The sequence below is a fragment of the Stegodyphus dumicola genome, chromosome 6, assembly GCF_044657685.1.
Source record: "Stegodyphus dumicola isolate Sdum_Otavi_A_Nest chromosome 6, ASM4465768v1".
Taxonomy (NCBI): Eukaryota; Metazoa; Arthropoda; class Arachnida; order Araneae; family Eresidae; genus Stegodyphus; species Stegodyphus dumicola.
Genome location: NC_140773.1, coordinates 25,464,456 through 25,484,522, shown reverse-complemented (window position 1 = coordinate 25,484,522; position 20,067 = coordinate 25,464,456). Strand labels below are relative to the sequence as shown.

The 20,067-nt window shown below is 33.2% G+C and overlaps 1 protein-coding gene across 3 annotated transcripts in view; it reads right to left on the bottom strand.

The window, feature by feature from the left end:
- LOC118202807 (uncharacterized) overlaps window positions 1-20,067 on the bottom strand; it is a 319,541-nt gene that overhangs the window by 27,021 nt on the left and 272,453 nt on the right. For all 3 annotated transcript variants that reach the window (XM_085818193.1, XM_085818191.1, XM_085818192.1), the window contains exon 3: window positions 8,569-8,684. In XM_085818193.1, coding sequence (XP_085674319.1) covers window positions 8,569-8,684 — 116 coding nt within the window. The remainder of the gene's footprint in view (window positions 1-8,568; window positions 8,685-20,067) is intronic.

Genomic DNA, 20,067 nt, shown 5'->3' with positions numbered 1-20,067 from the left:
AAAACATACAAAAAGAGGAAAATAAAAATATAAAAAAAAAAATGAGAGGAGAAATGGCAGGGGGGAAGCAAAGGATTCAGTGGGTTGTGACGGTATAAAAACTTCAACCGAGCGATGCAGAAAATTCAAAGCGTTTCACCTTATTTTATTTTTTTTTCCTTCCTTAGACCCTATCCCATTATTGAGTCCCGTAACTGAGTGAAAAATTGGCGTATTGACTTGCCCGCCTCTTTTCATGGCGTTCGAATCTGACTGTGCTCATTACGGACAATCCCGTCTTGTGGGCACCCGGGCTTAGGGCGCTCCAGGCAGCCCCGTGAAGCCTTGTTCCTTGAGGCCCAGGATGTTTGTTCGACACGAAATCTATCAGTCCTCCAACCTCCCGCCCCTGCCGGGGCTTATTCAAATGCTTTACTCGTGTCAGGGCTGGTCAAATTCGCCGGGGCTGACTGATGTGGAAAAAAAATATTTTTAGCCCCTAGCACGGCTTTTATCTTTTTATCTTCCTCTTACGCAGATATATGTATATAAAATACGTACGCATGCACATCGCCTCGCTTCGGAAAATGTATATATACATCCTTGCGTGCATCTTTCGTCTGCCGCTCTCCCTCCCTTCCTACAGCAAGCTTTTATTTTATTTTAGCCATTCTCGTTTTCCTTAAGGCCCGTGCAACTTTCATTTGTATAGGGGATTTTTTTCACATTCTGTATTTGTTGTTTTTCCGTAGGACGCCTTATCTTTATGTGGGGTATATGCATGTATTATATATATATATATATATATATATACGTTCACGTATGTGTGTGCATATATAACCACGTGCAGTTTTTCCTCTCCTCCTCCTGTTTTTCATTTTCGGTGTTTTTGCATTTGAATGACAAAGTGGGAGGAAGATCTTTACCTTTTTTTTGTCATTTATTTGTTTTATTTTGCATTTTTTCGCGCTGGAAAATTTGCGAAAGAATGTTTTGCATGGCGTTGTGTAAGCTACAAACGGCCAGCTTCTGGGAAAAGAAACTCGAAGTAAAAAACCGAGTACCGAATTCTCTCTTAGATGAGGAAATATGTAAAGTAAAAAAAAAAAATAAATAAAAGGCAAATGGAAGGAAGAGAAAATATCACTTTTAGAAAACCTAGATATTTCCTTGGTATTCTCAGCGAGAGCTTTCTTTTTTTCCACGTTTTATTATGCTTCGGGATTTTTTTTTTTTCTTCTCCCCACTGCAAAACTGCGGCAGCCTTTGTAAATGTAATCGGAAAAAGTTGCCGATGCATTTTTATTGTGTAGGACAACTTCTCCTCGCTCTTTTTGTATAAAAAATACATAGTTGCAAGGAGAAAGCATTTTTTACTTGATGTTATCCTTTTTCTTTCGAAGTTCCAGTATTGTTTTGGCAGATGAAGATATATTTTCTTAGTCAATGACAATCTACGCAATTCCGGCTAAAAAAATTTAAACGTATGCAAAGAAAAGAATTTTATGCAAAGTAAGGCTAGAATAGTATGTATTCTAATTTTACGGAAATAACTGGGCTACCTATTTATATTATATAACTCTGTAAATATCCAGAATTTAGGAAAACCCATAAAAATACATATCGCAAGTCTGCAAAATTTTCTTAATCTTTTCTGGAGAAAACCTGCTAATTCATCCATTTGTTACTATCACCATGATTTGAAATATATTTTCTCTCTCCTTTTGTTGTTTTAAAGTTTATCTCACCTTAGAAAAAATTGTATAGGGCATTAGTACTGTCTCATGTTAATTGGTAGCGATGAGTTAAAGCTGGGGAAAAAATATTTTTCAGAAGGACAATTAAAATTAGAAAAAATGCATTAACTAGTAAATCAAATAAATTTGTTTCTCAAGAATTAACTTATCACTATCAATTAACATGAGACAACATTAATGCCTTATACAGTTTTTCTAAGATAGCATAATCTTTTTAAAACAATTTTTAGAAAAATTTCTTATAATAATGACTTTTAATTCAATCTTCTGCACTTCTGGCCTTTAGAGTGGCCGATGCCTTATAGGCAAGGGAAAAAAACTTCGCTATAATCAAATAAACCAAACCAAATCGACCAATTGCAAAGCTTCGTGAAGTCAGACCAAAAATTTTAAGAAAAAAGTTACAACACTGGCGATGGGAAAGCTCCGTAAATGCAAAATTTAATTTGTGTTAAAGTCCTTAACGGATACAAAATCTAAACTACTATTATACATTCCTTACGTTAAAACATTATAAATTAACTAAAATATTCCTTACATTAAAATATTCCAAATTAACTAAAGTATTCATTACCCTAAATACATCGTGCGCCGTGTATTTGTGCGCAAAATAATTAGTAATAAACAGCTTGCTGAAGAAAAGTTCGAAATTAATAAAAAGTGCCATTTTAGGCAACATGCAGTCACCAATACCTTAAAACAAGCTAATTTTGCTTTGTAATTTCTACCTAAATCTACTCGAAAACATATCTAAATTTCTTAACAATAAATCTTGAACATTAACCTAACTCAGAGAATTCCTTCAGAAGTGTCTTTTAAAAGTTTTATTCAAAGGTATAATGGAACATTTTGTACTTGAACTATTAACGCATCATGGGCTTCTAATCAACTGGACGTTTTTATCTAGATATTAAAATTAGATTTTGCTTTTATAGCCCTTTCCCACCGACCTGTTGCCTTATAAAATTTCTGGTTTATTTTTTAAAAAACCTTTTAATCGGAATTTTGTGTTTAGGATTAAAGGAAATTAACCAAGTATGGACACTAATTTAGAATACCTTATACATGACTACGACTGAGGATTGCGTAATATTAATCCGGAATGATCTATAATTCGGACCTCAAAGCTACGAACTTTCTGCGCATGCTTAAACGCATATGCGTTTATGCATGCGCATATGACCTTTACGCATGCGCATATGCACATACGCATGCAAATAATACGTTTACGCATGCGCGTTTAATGTATAACAGACAGTATAAACTAAGCTAAAATTATCTAATTATCTATTTCAGTTAATGTTGCAGGTTGCGTTGTTCTTTGATCTTCTAATTGGATCTGGCTTATTATTTTTTGCAGACTGTTAGAGCAATTTTATAAAAACAAGCTTGAACTTTCGCTTATGTCAAAAAGAATTTCCGATTCTGGAGCTGCCAAAGGATCTACAAAGGGAAAGTATGTTTCGATGTCCATCAAACAAAAAGTGGAATTGCTGCAAAAAATGGAAAAAGGCATATCCTTTGTTTCTCTAACCATTCCGAAATCTGTTTATCAAGTTTACGCTGCTCTGCGGATGGGGGGGGGGGATAATGAACTGGAAGTTGATCTGTCAGCCCAGGGCATATGTTTTTATTTTATTCGGCTTATAATTCCTTTCTAAATGTAGTATATCATCTCGACGTACTCCGTCTTTGATATGATTTAAATCAAACTCCTCGTCATTATAATTAGCTTCGTGAATAATTAGCTAGCAGTAAATATCACGAATAGACATCAAATAGTTTTCTGGTTGCAATTTTCTAATTTCGACTATGCGTAATGTATGCTTTACGCATGCACGCGATGAAAGAAATGTTTAATAAAGTAAACAAATAAATATTAAGTTTTTTTTTTTTTTTTTGTAAATTTTGATACCCTTTAGATCATAATTGCTCTTTATTTCATAAATTGCGTTTCATATTTTTAATTTTATAATTTCTGCATGCCATCTTAGCAGATTTAAACTGATGATCTATAATCCGGAATCTCCGAAGTGCCGATGAGTCCGGATTAAAGACTTTTGACTGCATAAGTTTTACACAAAGATTTACATAAATTTTCAAGATGAAAGTTACGCTCTTTTGTTTTGGTACATATATTGATACAGGATGGTACATATTTTTTTTATTCTTATTTACAAAGTATAATATGTATAAAAAATGTATGAATAATTATGTGTAAAATTTTAAAAGTTTGAGAACCTCTGCATTATGATAATATTAATTCTCGTCAGGTGTTAATTCGTAATTGATTATGATCAGGTTTAAAATGTAGCGCAATAAACCTTTATAAAAATTCAGATTGTATATTTCTCAACACGTATGCGAATGCTTCATCTTTTTGATAACATAAAAAACTCGTGAACACTTCAGCTCCTTGATGACAATGGACTCATGACAGTCGTTAACTCAAAAGATTGAGGGATTTGACAGCCGAGTGTAACCTTTAATGTTACGTTCTGTTACCCTTTACTGCTACAATGTATATGTTGAACAATGCCCTGTTTTCATATCTTTCAAAAATAGCCTATCCCATAAGAAGACATGTGTGTAATAAGTAAACGAATATAACTTCCTGTTAATAGAAGCAATCATCCTGTTTTAGTCGCGCTATTTCAGTCACAGTTCACGCTCTTTAAAAGAGATTATCGCCATTAGGTGCTTACCGAGCATCCTGGGCTGTTACAAGTTCTGCCTACCTTGTTTATGCCTGGTTATTGCCGCACCTTTTATTTTCCTCTTTTCTGATATTGATAATCCAATCGAGCTTCAGACTGGAAAGTTTTAAATGAAGCTATATATATGCGCCACACGACGTACTTTTCAACGATTAGGTCCTGTTCCTATTGTTTGTGCATCCCATTTACTTTTTAATAATGGTTATTAGAAGAGAATGTTTGGGATTGGAAGAATTACCTTATCCGAAACAACCACTGTAAGCAACTTAAATAAGGATTCTTTGTTGCTGAAATAAAATAATATCTTAATATGTGCATAAATTTCATTGAATATTGTATCTCAAGGCTGCACTTACATGTATATTTCAGGTACAGAAGTTGTGTTTCATAGCTTTAGCGGTAGCCATGTTGTTACCTCAATAAAAACGAATATCAGTGAATCAATGTTGTTACTTAAAACTGCTTCTTCATCCTCAGTTTTAAGTAATCTTAGACACCTGGCGTCAGCTAGAACATTTTACAGGGGCTCTTAAATATTGCTTATCCGCTAAAGTCCCCCCCCCAAAAGTGTATTAAAAAAATTTGAAGTTAAAAGATTGTAAAATTTCTGGATTCCGAATAGAAATTTCTACCTGTATAACAACTCCCGAATAACAGGTGTGAATTAAATGCGACCCATCTAAAAAAAATTAAGTTCCTTTATTGCGGAAAGATGCAAAAATTGCTATCATGAACCATCATCGTAAAACAAAACTATCTATGGAAAATACAAATAAACATTGTAGAGTCATTAGGATTTTTGGAAGCAGACAAGATGAAAAATGAGCAACCACCTTCGCCGGGAATCGAACCACGGACCTCTGGAATACCGGCCCAGCGTGCTACTGTTACACCACGAAGGCACGCTAGGGAAGTGGGAGAAATACCTTATGTACTCCCCTTTTTAAAGGGCGACTAGGATTTTAGGGGACCTAGTCGCCAAATCCTGGGTGTGGAGAATCATCATCCACAACCCTTTTTTTTTAGTTGTGGCGCCACTTGTAGAGTCAATAGGATAATCGGAAGCAGGAAAGATGAAAAATATGCACCCGCCTTCGCCGGGAATCGAACCACGGACCTCTGGAATACCGGCTCAGAGTGCAGAACCACTACACCACGAAGGACGCTTGGAAAGCGGGAGAAATACCTTATGTACTCCCTTTTTAAAGGACGACTAGGGTTTTAGGGGACCTAGTCGCTCAATGCTGGGTGTGGAGAATCATCATCCACAACCCTTTTAGTTCGGGCGCCACTGTAGAGACATTAGAATATTTTTCTGGGAAGCAGCCAAGATGAAAAATTAGCAACGCCTTCGCCGGGAATCGAACCACGGACCTCTGGAATACCGATCCAGCATGCTGAACCACTACACGACGAAGGCACACTAGGGAAGTGGGAGAAATACCTTATAACATAATCTCCTCAAGACTAGAAGAGAAACACGCTAATGTGACAATCAAAATCGTAAAAACAACCTTGTATTTAGCGAAAGTATATTGAAACACTCAATCGATTTCGAGGGCAGCTAATAGTCCCTCCTCATCTGGAGAAAGAAATACATAGAAAGAAGAAAAATAAAGGGGAAGAAGTCTCAGAAACACGTGGTCCTTATTAGCACTGCATGTGGTTATAACCGGATTTTTAATCAGAGTTACACTGGCCGCCTACTTTTACTGGACCAGGCTATCTGATCAAACATGTAACACAAAGAACAAGAAAAATGAGCGAAGTTAAAAATAGGAAGCGAGGGGCAACGTCACCTTCACGATCAAAATCTGAACTTCGAATAATGGAAAGCAACCACTGAACAGATTTTTATACACTCTGGTGAGGAGGGACCTTTAGCTGCCCTCGAAATCGATTGAGTGTTTCAATATACTTACGCTAAATACAAGGTTGTTTTTACGATTTTGATAATCTCCTCATTCAATTGCTTGCAAACACAGATCAATTGTTAACTGATCTGTATTATTCTATTAGTTATAATACAGACCTTTTATGGTGTGTGTGTGTGTTTGTTTGATTGTTTGTATCAATGAAGAGTGATGATACCGCCCTTGCTATTACTTGAGGTGGACGAGATTAATTTGGTTTATTTGATTATGGTAAGCAAGGACAATCTACCTGAGAGAACAAAGCGATGACTTTGTGGGGAGCTTTGTAAGAGAAACTGGCTATATACTTTCTAAGAGTATATACGTTACACATGGGGTAAACCTGGAAAATGCTTATGCAGCCAGCCCGTTTGATTGGGATCGAAACTATATGGAACTATTAGCATTCAGGGACTTTACCGCTAGGCCGCAAGTGGGTACTCGGTTGGCCTAATGTTGAGTATAGTGACATTATTTTTAATTCAAAACATGTAAGGAAACAAATGATCTTGATTTTAAACATGATTCATTTACTATACAAGTTTGTCAAACTTCAGTGCTAACGATAACTATTAATTTCAATCCTTTCAGCAATCCAATCAGTTTTAACTGCTAATGCTTATATATACCGTATTTGCTTGCACATTTCCCTTTTACTTACTAATTTTACCACTTGAAAGCGGGTATGGAAAAGCACGCGGAGGATTTATTTCATATTAAAAGCATGCAGAAAGGATATATATTGCGTATTTCAGAAAGGATATATACTATCAGTTTTAATAACATTCTACTTACTTGCACAAAATACTTTCCTAATTGTACATACAATATTCAGTGTCACCATGAACCTGAAGTTTCTAAATAATACGCTGAAAACCAGAGAGGTAGTAAGTGAGGGGGGAGAATATGCCAGTAAATATGTTATACGTGTATTGTAGATGATGACACCAACTACTCCTTAATCATGGCCGAGATGTTAAAAGATGTTGCTGACATAGAAATAGAATGCTTAATAGAGGGACGGAATTTAGAAATCCATAACTGGTTTAGATAATCACCGCATAACTTTATTTTCTTGATAGGACATATATTCTTGGTTTACACATCACTATGGGGCAAAAAGCACCTTACATTTTACATTCAACTTATCACATGTCGAGAAATAGACAATACAGCGAGGCAGAGAAGCACGCGCTAAAGGGGCAAGAGAAAGTAGAAAAGTGACTGCGCGTTTCAGTAAAGGGCTATTTATAAGACTTGAATTTTTGTTTAAAATCTGGACTGCAATTGGGCAAGAGCTTGACGGCACTGCAGATGATAAATGCGGGTTAGTTTTTCCAGTGACGCAGCTTAGATTCCAGGAAGGGCCGGTACATAAGTCTTATCGCAATAGCCTTAATAGAAATCCGCAAACTTTCACAATGTGATAAACTCTGGCAAGCATGCACATAACCATTCTTCAGGCAATCATTCTGATAACAATCCTTCAGTTAAGCAATGTCGCCATTTTCGTATGCGCTTTTTTTATTGTATTCCAAGGTCCAATATTTTTTACAAAAAAATAATAATATTTTTTGCCTTCAATTTAATTTTAAAATACAAGCTGGTGGAATTTACCAGCAATGGATGAAGTGTCAGCAAAATTTAGACACAGACAATTTTGCCGCAAAATGTCTAAAGGGAACAAGAAGGAGATTGCCAAGATCTCTGCGATGTCGAGTCTCCGCAATTCTCTGATGTTCTTTTAAGAAAAAAATAAATCGCTGTGTACTTGGGAAGAAGAACAGCCTAAGAAAATTACCTGAAGATTTAATGAAGAATATAAGTGCTTTATTTTTAATGTCTCACATAATCCTTATTAAATAATTAAAATCTTAATTTAATTATTAAAATTTAATTATTTTAATCTTAATTAAATAACTAAAATTTAAATTGCTAATATTACTTTTCGTTCCATATGTTCACATTGTTTACTGACTTACGATAGATACCAATAGGTCAAGAATCTTCTAAAAAAAAATTCGCGAAAGGCATCACAGAAAAAGTTTCGGATATTTATCAGTAGAAATTACATATTTCAGAATACTTTAAAAAAAATAGCATATACAAAAGTAATTTGTTCTCGGCTATCAGCAGAGATATAAATAGTAAATCCATATCTGTACCATATTCTAAGGAAAAGCCAGACTGATGTCTACTCACCCGTTAGGAAATGGATAGCCCGCTAAAGCTGCAGAGTCGTAAGGATAATACATAGATGCTGCATACGGGAGACTTCGCCACGCTTCCAAATTGTCTTTCAAGTCGAAACCGTTCGCCTGTGAAGAAGAAAAGCATGACATGAGTTATTATACGTATACGTACAATCCACATGATTGATCATTTATTAATAAATGTTCTTTGTGCGCAAAACAAAATATAATGAGACTTAAGCTGACAGGTAATAATTTTCTTGAAAAATAACGCAGAAATCCTTATAATTTTGGTGGATGTGGACAACAAGTGTTCCATAAAATATTATATTTCATAACAATTCAGTGTAAACAGAATTAATATTTTTGCACACCCACAGAAAAATGGCATATTGAAACTACTTTTTTCCGCTTCCTTTGAAGTTAAAATCATAGCTTTTTGGTATTATACTTATATTTATGCCTTAATTTTATAGCCATAATTGGTGTTATACTATTATTAAAATATAAATATAGTAAGCAAGTTGAAAGAGTAATAATGTACATATTTAACTTAATTTAATTTCGCAAATACGATCGGTCAGCGTAAAATGCATTATAATGCAGTATTATAAATCTTCGCTTTAAGTATTAAAAGTGAGGACACAGCTTTCAACATGATTCACTCTATAAATGTAAAAAGTAAATTATTTATGATATGTAAATCAAAATTCGTTATTATAATTTATTTTGTTCTATTAAGCATTATATAAATATATGTAAGGAAATATAGGCGCCTGTTGCATTTTATAACATTGCATTCTAACCTGTCAGTTTTTAATTCAGTTTTATTTAAAAAAAGATTTGCAGCGGAGTATGCAAGTGTAATATGTCACACTAATCCACTTTGCAACTGACTGAATTTATTTTAAAAAAACCTGATGTGTACACCACATGACTTCCTTGTATTGGAATATTAAATTATACGCATTTTTTCTTGCATTTCATTTAAACTTATTGGATTGAATTATCACAATAGAATAAATGCATTCTTTAAAATTCACTCTAATATTTGTTTACCATAGCGACACTCTGGCGCTAGATTCACTTAACAGTATTAATAATTATATAACAGTTAATAATAATTATTTAACGGAAACTAAGTTAACTGTTATATAATCCAATAATTATATAACAGATAACGTATATACATCTTTCATATTATAACTCATAATGCACAAAATTTATATCATTTAAAGAATAGAATTATCTAATCGTTTCCACATGTTCTATTCAAATACTATAATAAAGCTAGAATGATGTATAAAAGAAATTAAGCAAACAAAACGAAAAAGAAACAGATTTTCACAGACGATTGAGTATTTCTCATTTAATTAATTCAGCTCTCACTTCGCGAGAAGGCAAAAATACATAAAAACTCAAAATATCTATATTAAAAATTACGAATTAAATTTCAAACACTTATTTCCTCGAAAAAATTCCAGAAAGAATTAAGCTTGATTTAATTGGCAATAATAAATGAATGCGTTATCTTTGTTGTTGCGAAGCTAAGTTTCTCTAGATTGGCATCAAATCCACTAGTCTCTTGTTTCAAATGTAAACATCAATGGCCGCCATTAAAAACAGGCTTAGCGGCAATTAAACAACTTTAAAATTGCTGATAATTCTAAAAATATTGCACACAGATTTACTAAAGGCATAAAATCCTTAATCGGAAGATAAAAACAACCTAATTCGATCATTTTTAAAGCAAAAAATGTACATTTTACAAACATATAAGAGTAAAGAAACTGAGATCACTGAGCCGGGTAACAGAGTGGACGTTTGGTGCGGCCGATTGCAACCAAAATACGAGGTGCACATCTACATGTTATAGCAGTCCTATATACAAAATTTCAACTTTCTGAGGCTACTCGTTTTTGAATTATGCGAGATGCGTACGTACGCACGTACGTACATACGTTTGTACAGACGCCACGAAAAATTCTCTTCAGAATTAATTTTAAAGCAGTTTTATAATTTTTTTGAAGGAAAAGAGTATTTTATTCTGTCCTTACGTACAGATACCACGCAAAAACTTCGTTAAATTGCATTCGAAAGCCGTAAAAATGGATATTTTCGTTGAAATATGCTGCCTGAAAGTTTTCGCGATTACAATACTTCCTACTTCCTTTTTACTTCGTAAAAGGAAGTAAAAATGAAATTAGCGTTCCAGATAAAGTACTAAGATGCATGTTTACAAATACGCATATATGCGCTTGTTCATCTCAGCATTTCGTCATCATATTCTTTCACTTGGTTTTATAAATCCATTTATGTTTAAACGTGTGCCTTCTGTACGTATTCAGCTTATGTTTTCGGCAAACACGTGTATGTATTTGACTTGTGTTTTTATGCATCTAACTTGCATTTCTTGCATTTGGTGTATCATAACCTTTCAGGTTATGAGCCAAAAAATCCACTACCACCACCACTACAGTATGCATCTATATACTAAAATGGGCTGAAGTATGTTATTTTGCTGAGATGACAAGAAGCGTGTGATTTACATTTTGCTTTTCTAATTGCCATTTACATTTGCTTTTCTGATACGAAATATAAATTCGAAGGAAACAATATATATAATAATTTTTATTTTAGTTTAGCGATAATTAATTTACGTCTTGCATTCAATAAACATTTCATATTTTTCAACTTTTTTTTTCCTGCTTTGTGACATGATACGTTTTGAAGACTTCTAACGGCTCACGGCAATAGATTGCAGTTGCTTTGTATTTCATAGTCTTTTCCAGTTTTAAGATAACCCACCCTACATTACGCCTTAAGACAAAAGAAATAAAATGATGAAGTTAGAATATCTTGCAATATTTTTAGAGATCCTAGACAAAAGACCTTCCTATGTTTTAGGAAAGCAACGAGCCAGAACCAGTCGTTTGATGGTCGCCGCTCAAAATGTCGGGTCCTTGGCCCATGACGTCACCAAAGTTAATCTGAGGTGCATGACTCTTTCACATTTCAGACTTTAACAGAACTTAATGACGCCCTTTTTTGCCAAATATATATGAATTACTCGACAAATAAATCAGTTCCACAATCTAACCAGCTAAGTTCCACAAAGAAATATTTACATTATTTTTTCTGTTTATTCCTAGGGGTGCTATAGCTTTTGAAAAGTGAAACTGCAGAAAGTAATACTGGCATTCTTTTACTAACAATTAACCTAACAAAAATCCTATGTCTTCTTGTCCTTTAGTCAGTAAATCTAAATGATATTTACAACAAAATACCAGCTAAAACTTCCAATTTTGTCAATATTCTTTTAGATGAAACATAATTCATCGAAATATGGGAAATCCTAATTAGCCTGTCGTCCAGAATTATATATCTCTTTCCTAATGTCTCTATCTCGAGGCAACTGCTCGTGAAATTATGTGGGAAAATCAGAATGATATATACGATGATTCAAAATTATTCTTTCTCCTGAGCAGATAACATCTGTAAGCGGTTACATCTAGAATTGCGAATGAGATATTAAACATCTACAATCCCCAAATGACATTTGGAAAACAAAATAACATAGCTTCAAAAAATATATTATGGGATACATCATTACATTCTAGAAATGTTACGCAAGTGAAAAGTCAGAAAACTTGTAGGATTGGGAAAACTGCTTAGGACTGATTTTCCGTTTATAAATTTTTGCTCTTCTGGCACGAAAAAAGTTAATGAAAATTTCCTTTTGAATTAATTCCCAATTCAAAAATAAGCATATTTTTCTTAAATTAAATTTATCAAAATTTTAATGATTATTTTCTGTAGTAACAGTTGCAGGATGTGCAGTTCTAAATGATGTGTTGCCATCATTTAGAATTTTCCAGAAGCCAAACGTATTTTACTAACATCACTTAACTTTAATACAAGTATTTTCTTACCTTTTGATTGCATTTAAATTACGATTTTAATTTGGTTTTGGATCACAAATTTCTTTTATTACACATGACACGCATAACAATATAAATGCTACATTTATTCTATTTTTGAGGCCATCATTTTAAGATGCACTATTTAATTTTAGTTTTTAAGTCCAAGTCTCATTGAAAAAAAAAAAAAAATCTGAAATGTTTCAGATTTTAAATTACGTCTAAAGGGGCGTTTTTTAACATTTTGTGTGTTACCTTTCTTTATTAAATATCATGTTCTTCGCACTTAAACCATAAGATCCAGTGCAACAGCAATATCGCAAAATAGTTTTAAAACGAGCATATCTTTAGAATTTCCGATACAGAGACTCACGCGCTGGAGATAAAAATGTTTTTTCTGCACAACGTTGCCATTGCTCGCTTTGAAATCCTTGAGTTTGTTAATCAAAAATTCGTCAAAGTTTTAAAAAATAGGAAATCGATCATAAAACAAATTTCAAATTTCAAATTTGGTCTTCCACATGCTCATATTCGTTGGAGGATTCCGTTATTCAAAATTCGATGACTCTATGTACCGTTATTTTATGACAATGTGAGAAATATACATACATTTACGCAGATTTTCATTATTTAATTTCTTCAAATATAATGCAGGACTCTAACATTTTATGGCAACAGTTTGAAAAGTGAACCGACATTTATCCGTCCGACGCAAAATGCCAAAACGAAAGCAATAGTCCTTCGGGACTCAAGTCCCTTTGGACTAAAAATTATGAAATCAAATGCTGAAATGTATCTGACAGTTATTTTTTAATGACTGTCTTAAGACTTATAAACTACCACATTCCTGTTTAAGTTAGTAATTTGGAAAAGTTTATCATTTCCGAATAATTACTTATTATTAAAAATATACAAATCTGCTATCAATTCTAGGACACATCCCTTTTTCGTGATATTTAATAATGGAAGAAGTTGTCTTAGATTTGAAAAAATACGACATATATTTGCAATCAAATACAAACACATTAATAATGAGGTTAGTACCGTAATAAGCAACAAAATACTATAATGCGTATAATGAATTTTTATATATATTTAATTAAATTTGGATACAGATTTACAAGAGAGAGGGATTGTTTAAGGGGGGAGAGGGGTAATTGTAATAATAATTTCAGAATAATGACTTACTGAAAAATAAAGCAGGGATGAAAAGGAATATGCAAATTGAACATCCAGACAATCAAAAATGTGTTCTCAATTCCCCCGAGACAGTGCAGATACCAAATCCAAAATTTGTGTTATTTGCATGCGCATATGAAGCGAAAAATATTATGCAATATCCTCGTCTCTATTTCCTCGCTCTCTTTCTTACTCGCGAGCCAAAATTGTTTCCACAATGGTCTCATAAAAGGCAAGCATTTAATACTTATGAGTTCGGAACAAAACCTCATAACCCACTGTATATTTTATACCGGACAGTATAAGTGCCTCAGGTCTCGTGCCGCCTTCACATTACACGTCATTTTCTCTTCTGTAAAGGCTAATTGTAGCAGCCAGTTCGGTTACAAAACCTTTGTTGCTACAACGGTTGTAAATAATCTCCGCGGAGACAAACGAAAATAAATTTTCCCAAAGAGGGGGAGGAAAAAAAATCCTCGACGTTACACAGTCGAGTTTTTTCTCAGAAAAGCTAAAAATGCTACCATCTTTACTGTCTCGTTATCGATTGCGTACATAGCATATGCTCCTATGTCTGTCCGGAGTAGTGACCTATCTTCAGCCATGCTATGTACTGAAACTGAAACATGTAATTATTTTCTGTTGTCGGAGGGAAAAATTATTTTTGAATCCAAAAATTAATTTTTCTTCATTGCGAGTATGTAACAAATGTCTAATCAAAATTTCTTGCGTAATACTTTAAAAATTCAGCGCAATGTATAAAGAGCATTTGCATTTATAAAGATCTCACGGAGCAATCATGCCATATTTATACTGGATCTAACTTTCTTATCGAAAGTCATAAAATACAATGTATTTAGAGCAAATGAAATGGAAACACTGTTAAAAGCTTTAACTAATTCTTCCATTAGTTTCATGAGCTAAATGATTTTCAGGGCCATTTAGTTCGAAATCAACTGAAGGATGACAAATTTTATAAGTATATTTTGGGATAATAGTACAGAAAATGACCTATACTATTTATAATAAATTTCTAATGTAATGGTAGCCAGTAGGCTGAGTTTTTCTTACAGAACTTTATGTAGTTTATTATATAAGAAAGCTATGTATTTTCTTTCAAGCATTAGCACATTTTTATCAACCACTTTCGAGCAGTTTCTAAGACTAGCACAGATTTAGTAAGACTGAAATCTAATCGTCTCTTCAGTTAGATTCTCCTGTCTACAAGACTGTAAGACTAGTCAGATCATCAGTTGCAAAGGGAGGTATGAAAATTTGCGTAAAATAGATAAGTAACCAGTGCTGATTTATGTATAAGCTGCACAAGCTATAGCTTAGGCACTCACTTTCTTAAGGCCACCCCCAAAAATTGTACCGTACGCCATATAAAAAATTGTACCGTACGCCATATAAAAAATTGACTCATGTCCCTTATAAAAGGCTCAATATCTCAAATAGCTTAGGATCTGGTCAAATCTAAATCCGGTCCTATAAATAACATTTAATGAATGTAAATCTACAGCCATGACATTTTTGAATGACTTCATTCTTTTTGGGTAACATGCATTCATATCCCTGAAATATAATTTGTATTTAGACAACGAGTGTATTTCCGTAATTAGTAGATAAAAGATATTAGCGTAGTTTTGTCCATGTAACTAGTTTCACTCCGGAATGCAGAGAGGAGCTGACTGCTTTCGTATTTTTTTCCACGTGTGTGCTGGAGATATACTGCTACTTTTTATATAAAGTCCTGCATTGGTCTTCAAAATAGAGTATATCACACGTTTACAATAAATGATTGTTCCTCGTTTTCCAAATAAACTTCGATTTAACATGTTACTTTTATTGTCGTATTCTTCCTACTCTTTATGGCCGACTTATTCTGTTTATTGTCTGTGGTCATTTTGTTTTCTCACTTTTTTTTAATTTTCAAATAAATTTGAAAATTTAAAAAAATTTAAAAAAAAATAAAAAATTAAAAATTAAAAATTAAAAAAATTTTCAAATAAATTTGAAAATTAAAACAGACAAAAATCTTTCTAAATATGTTAGTTCAATAATGGCAGTGAATTTCAAATGGTACCTAAAGGATCCTATATAAGATGCAAAATAAGGCAGCTTGTTCCTGCCAACTGGCATGGAGTGAAATGCAGTGATCATTCTCTAAGGAAACCACTTACGTTCCAGACAGTTTTTGTCTTGTCTGGAAGCAGTCTTATTAAATATGTGGCATTCAGTACCATTTATATTCTGAAAAATAGAGGTTAAAACTGCTCGCCTTGCCATCTTGCAAAGGCACTGTATTCCAAGACAAAGTTCACTGTATTCCTTGACAAAGTTCACTGTATTCCAAGACATCTATACATTTCTGAGAGCGATGCATCAAATGGATACTGGTGTCTTGCATGCATGAACCATGAGGATATTCATGCAGTATGAATGGTTTATTCTTTATTAGAATCATTTAGATATACGATTCAATTTAAAGCTTTATGGAATGATAATAATAAAATTAAGGAAACTGAATTTGTCAAGCGTGTTATTCAGGGGCAAACTACGTTTGCAATCACCAAGACATATTACAGCTCGTTTATTGTGAAGTAGAACAAGCACACCCAACATTGTACAACGTCAAATTTTCCTAAAGCTCCTGCATAGCCTTCCGGCGACTGAAATACCATCTTAGGCTTTGCGCTGAGCAATTTTAATCATTTTATTACGAAGGCCGTGGAGATTTTCCACACCATTTGTCCGTGTAAAAGCTTTCATTTCTTTTACTTACTCTATAATAAATATGTTAATGATAAAAGTGTAATTTTAAAAATGGGAAACCTCAGTACGCTTTTCAAAGAAACCCTTCCAATGAACTATTTCGCATGAACTGATGAAAAGAACTAAGAAAGAAAGTGTCAGATGAAGGAGAAAAAAAAAGAAAAAGCTTCGAACAGCACTCTAAACATTTAAACTCCTGTCTTTCAATTGAAAGACCAGTGTAAAGTTGTCAGTGTAAATAGCAGGAACTTTTTTGGAACACTAGTAAAATGAAATTTAAGAGTACGAAAGAAACACTTGTAAAATGAAGTTTAGAAGTAGAAAAGATTAAAGCAGCATGCGAACAAAAGGCTAAACAAAAGAAAGGAATCTTTGAAGTGTATTTTCGGGTTACTCTAATTTAAGTTTACTTTATCCAACCAGAGAGGACAGACCTTTTTATATAGCTTTAGCTCGCATCTCAACGTAAACTTTTATTGCGATTTTGATAAAGACTAAAAGCTGTGTAATGAAACTTGCATTCAAACTTGCCATAAAGAATTAGTAGAATCCAAATTCGCTTTTCTGTTGAGAGCAGCTGTTATTATCAGTGCTCATCCATCGCTGCTATATATATACATAAACATATAGTAGCTAAATGACTTTATAACATCTGTAAAGAATATTTTGGAAGAATTTTATAAATATTTTAGTAGTTATTTTATTTACTACGGATAACTTTCTGTTTTGCAGTTCATTCAGATAATTCCTAAAGGGAAATATTGGCCTGTTCCGTAGCTTTACATGTCAATTATTAGAAATATACTGGAAACAAAATCATAACAAAAGAATTTTTAATGCTAACATAGGCTTTTCTAGTATGTCTCCATATCGCAGATAATAAAGGCAAAGAATGTTATAAAATATTTTTCTAATTTAATGAGCAAAAGCATTCAAAAATTTTGACAAAACTTGGAAGCATTATTCTTCGTGCTCAGTATTCGAAAACTATAGATCTTCAACTAATAAATGACTTTCTTTCTTTCTTTCCACCGACAGCGAGGCAGCCGGTCCACTGGGTAGTTAGCATATCGGCCAGGTAGCCCCGCTGACGGAAATAACTTGAACAAAAGACACACTTATAAATACATATTGTGCTCAAGACGACTGCTGGGGGCAGTGCAAACAAATGCTGGACGAAGACGATAGTGCATGATGGAAGAAGGGTGCATTGCGGGCGTGAAGAACAATTCCAGTTACATACATATTTACAGAGTAATGGATAGGTGGTTACAAATACTAAAAGTAATAAGAAGTAAAATACTAGAAAGTAAAACAATGCATAAAATAAAAAAAAGGCAAAACAGTGGAAACAATACATAAAATAAGGCAAAATACATAGTTCAAGGTTCATAAGGTTACTAATAAATGACTGCTTTAGCAAAGAATTGTCAATAAAACTATCTCTTTTTAATTCTGGATGTTCGTAATGAATGTGATTACTGAATATTAATTGTCGCCATTCAGATTCTTTGACCTAAGCAAAAAATTAAACTTAATGGCGCAAATAGTCCTTAGTGTGTCATGGCCTGCATTGTCCTTAAATCTGCTCTTTTTAAACTGTGGGCCCAGAGTGCATGAGCATCTAACTTGGACAAGTAGTTAGCTTGTCGCAGTGACTCCGGTGCTTGGTCCCCAAGCGAACTTGGCACTCATTTTATCGACCCATTCATGGCATGAAAGGTTGAGTCAGCCTTGCCCTGCCCGGGGATCGAACCCTGGACCTGTAATGCTGCTGCGCCACAGAGCCTCATTAATTCGCATTGTTGCCGCATTTAGCTGATTTTTAAAGAAATCTGTGACTTAAATTGAGGTACACTGAAAAAGTATAGATCTAAAAATGTCTAACTTGTAATAACTTTAGACGTCAGAAAAGTTCTTAGCGAGAACTTTCCAAAAATTTTGAATCGCTACGTTCGTTATGCTATATTACGCCTAAGCCATACTCTCTTCCTTAGCTTGTGTTCTGCTACGCAAAACGTAAAATCTTAAATTGAGCTTGATTGGGACCTTGCGCATAGTCATTCTTCAGAAAACTGCCATTCGACAAAAACATAAAATCATTAATTTTTTCTTTCAAATATAATCTATCTATAATTCATTAAGAAACTGCTTGATTTAAAAGCAATAAATATTTTTCTTAGTAATACAAATATTTTATTTTAATTTTATTAATATTACCAAGATTAATAAAATTAAAATAAAATATTTGTCTTATATATATTAAGTATTTGTCTTATACATATTAAGTCTTATACATATTAAGTATTTGTCTTATACATATTAAGTCTTATACATATTAAGTATTTGTCTTATACATATTAAGTGTTATACATATTAAGTATTTGTCTTATACATATTAAGTCTTATACATATTAAGTATTTGTCTTATACATATTAAGTTCTTATACATATTAAGTCTTATATTAAGACTTTTTAACGTACAGTATAATCTGCCCAAATGAAAAATTTTACGAGTATTTGGCAGAGTTATTAAGTGATAAAGATATTTCTAACGCCGTATATTATATACTTGTATCTGCCTCGCCTAATTTCTTTCTCCCGTTCTGATCTTTCTAAATAAATTTTCTTCTTCCATTCAATGATAATTGCATTCATGAAATTTCTAATAAACCCTTCCTTATATCTCTCTGATTTAACAATTGCATTTCATAGTTGAGCAACCTTCGTATTTATCAAAATAATTAAACCCAACTTATCTGTCAATACCATTAAATCGATCTTAGTGAGAGAGTAAAGTAAAGTTGTTAAATTTGCATTATTAAAAGTAAAATATTGATTATCATACAATAAGGTTGTGGATGAGACTTCTACGATCTCGTTTTCGAAGTACTCAAATTTCGCACGTCAACCTGTCCGCAAGATTGCAAGATTCCAAGTACAGGTACTGAAGGCTTTTTCTTTCCTTAATACTCCTTGTTCAAAAAAAAAGCTAATACCCTACTTCTCTCACTATGTTTACTTCTTTCATCGTCAGTACAGAATTTTTCCTAAATTGTGCTTAGCGGCTAAGAAGAATGCTGATACACTTCTTCTGTTAAATTTCGAAATCAAAGCTTTTCATTACAGCTGTTCTCCAAATATTCAATCTAATCGCTCTTTTTTTTTTTTTTTTTTTACTTTTCTCATTAAAATTAATTACCTACACTTAAAACTAAAATATTTTATTAATATCGTAAAGCTGACACCTGGACCTTTTCTTGAAAATATTATTTTTCTAATTAGTATTTTGGTTAGTGATTATTTTCCCCTTAACTATTTGTTATTAGTTTGAGAGCGAAGTGTTTAAGAACTTGTTTCCCGAAAGATGAGGTGACTATAAGGTGAAACATTAAAGAAAGAACGCACTGAAACTTAAATCTATCTTTCGAAACAAAAGGTAAATTTCAAGGCAGATCTGCTCAGGATTGTTCCATGAACACATATTAACTTGGATTTTATTTCCATTATTCGGACGCCAGTTTGGAAAACAAAACTACGATTGTTGACTTTCTTCTATTGACCTTGTATTTAATTATTTATAATTATGGTAGAAATAAATTTATTCGTAAGGTATAAATGATATATATTTTTAG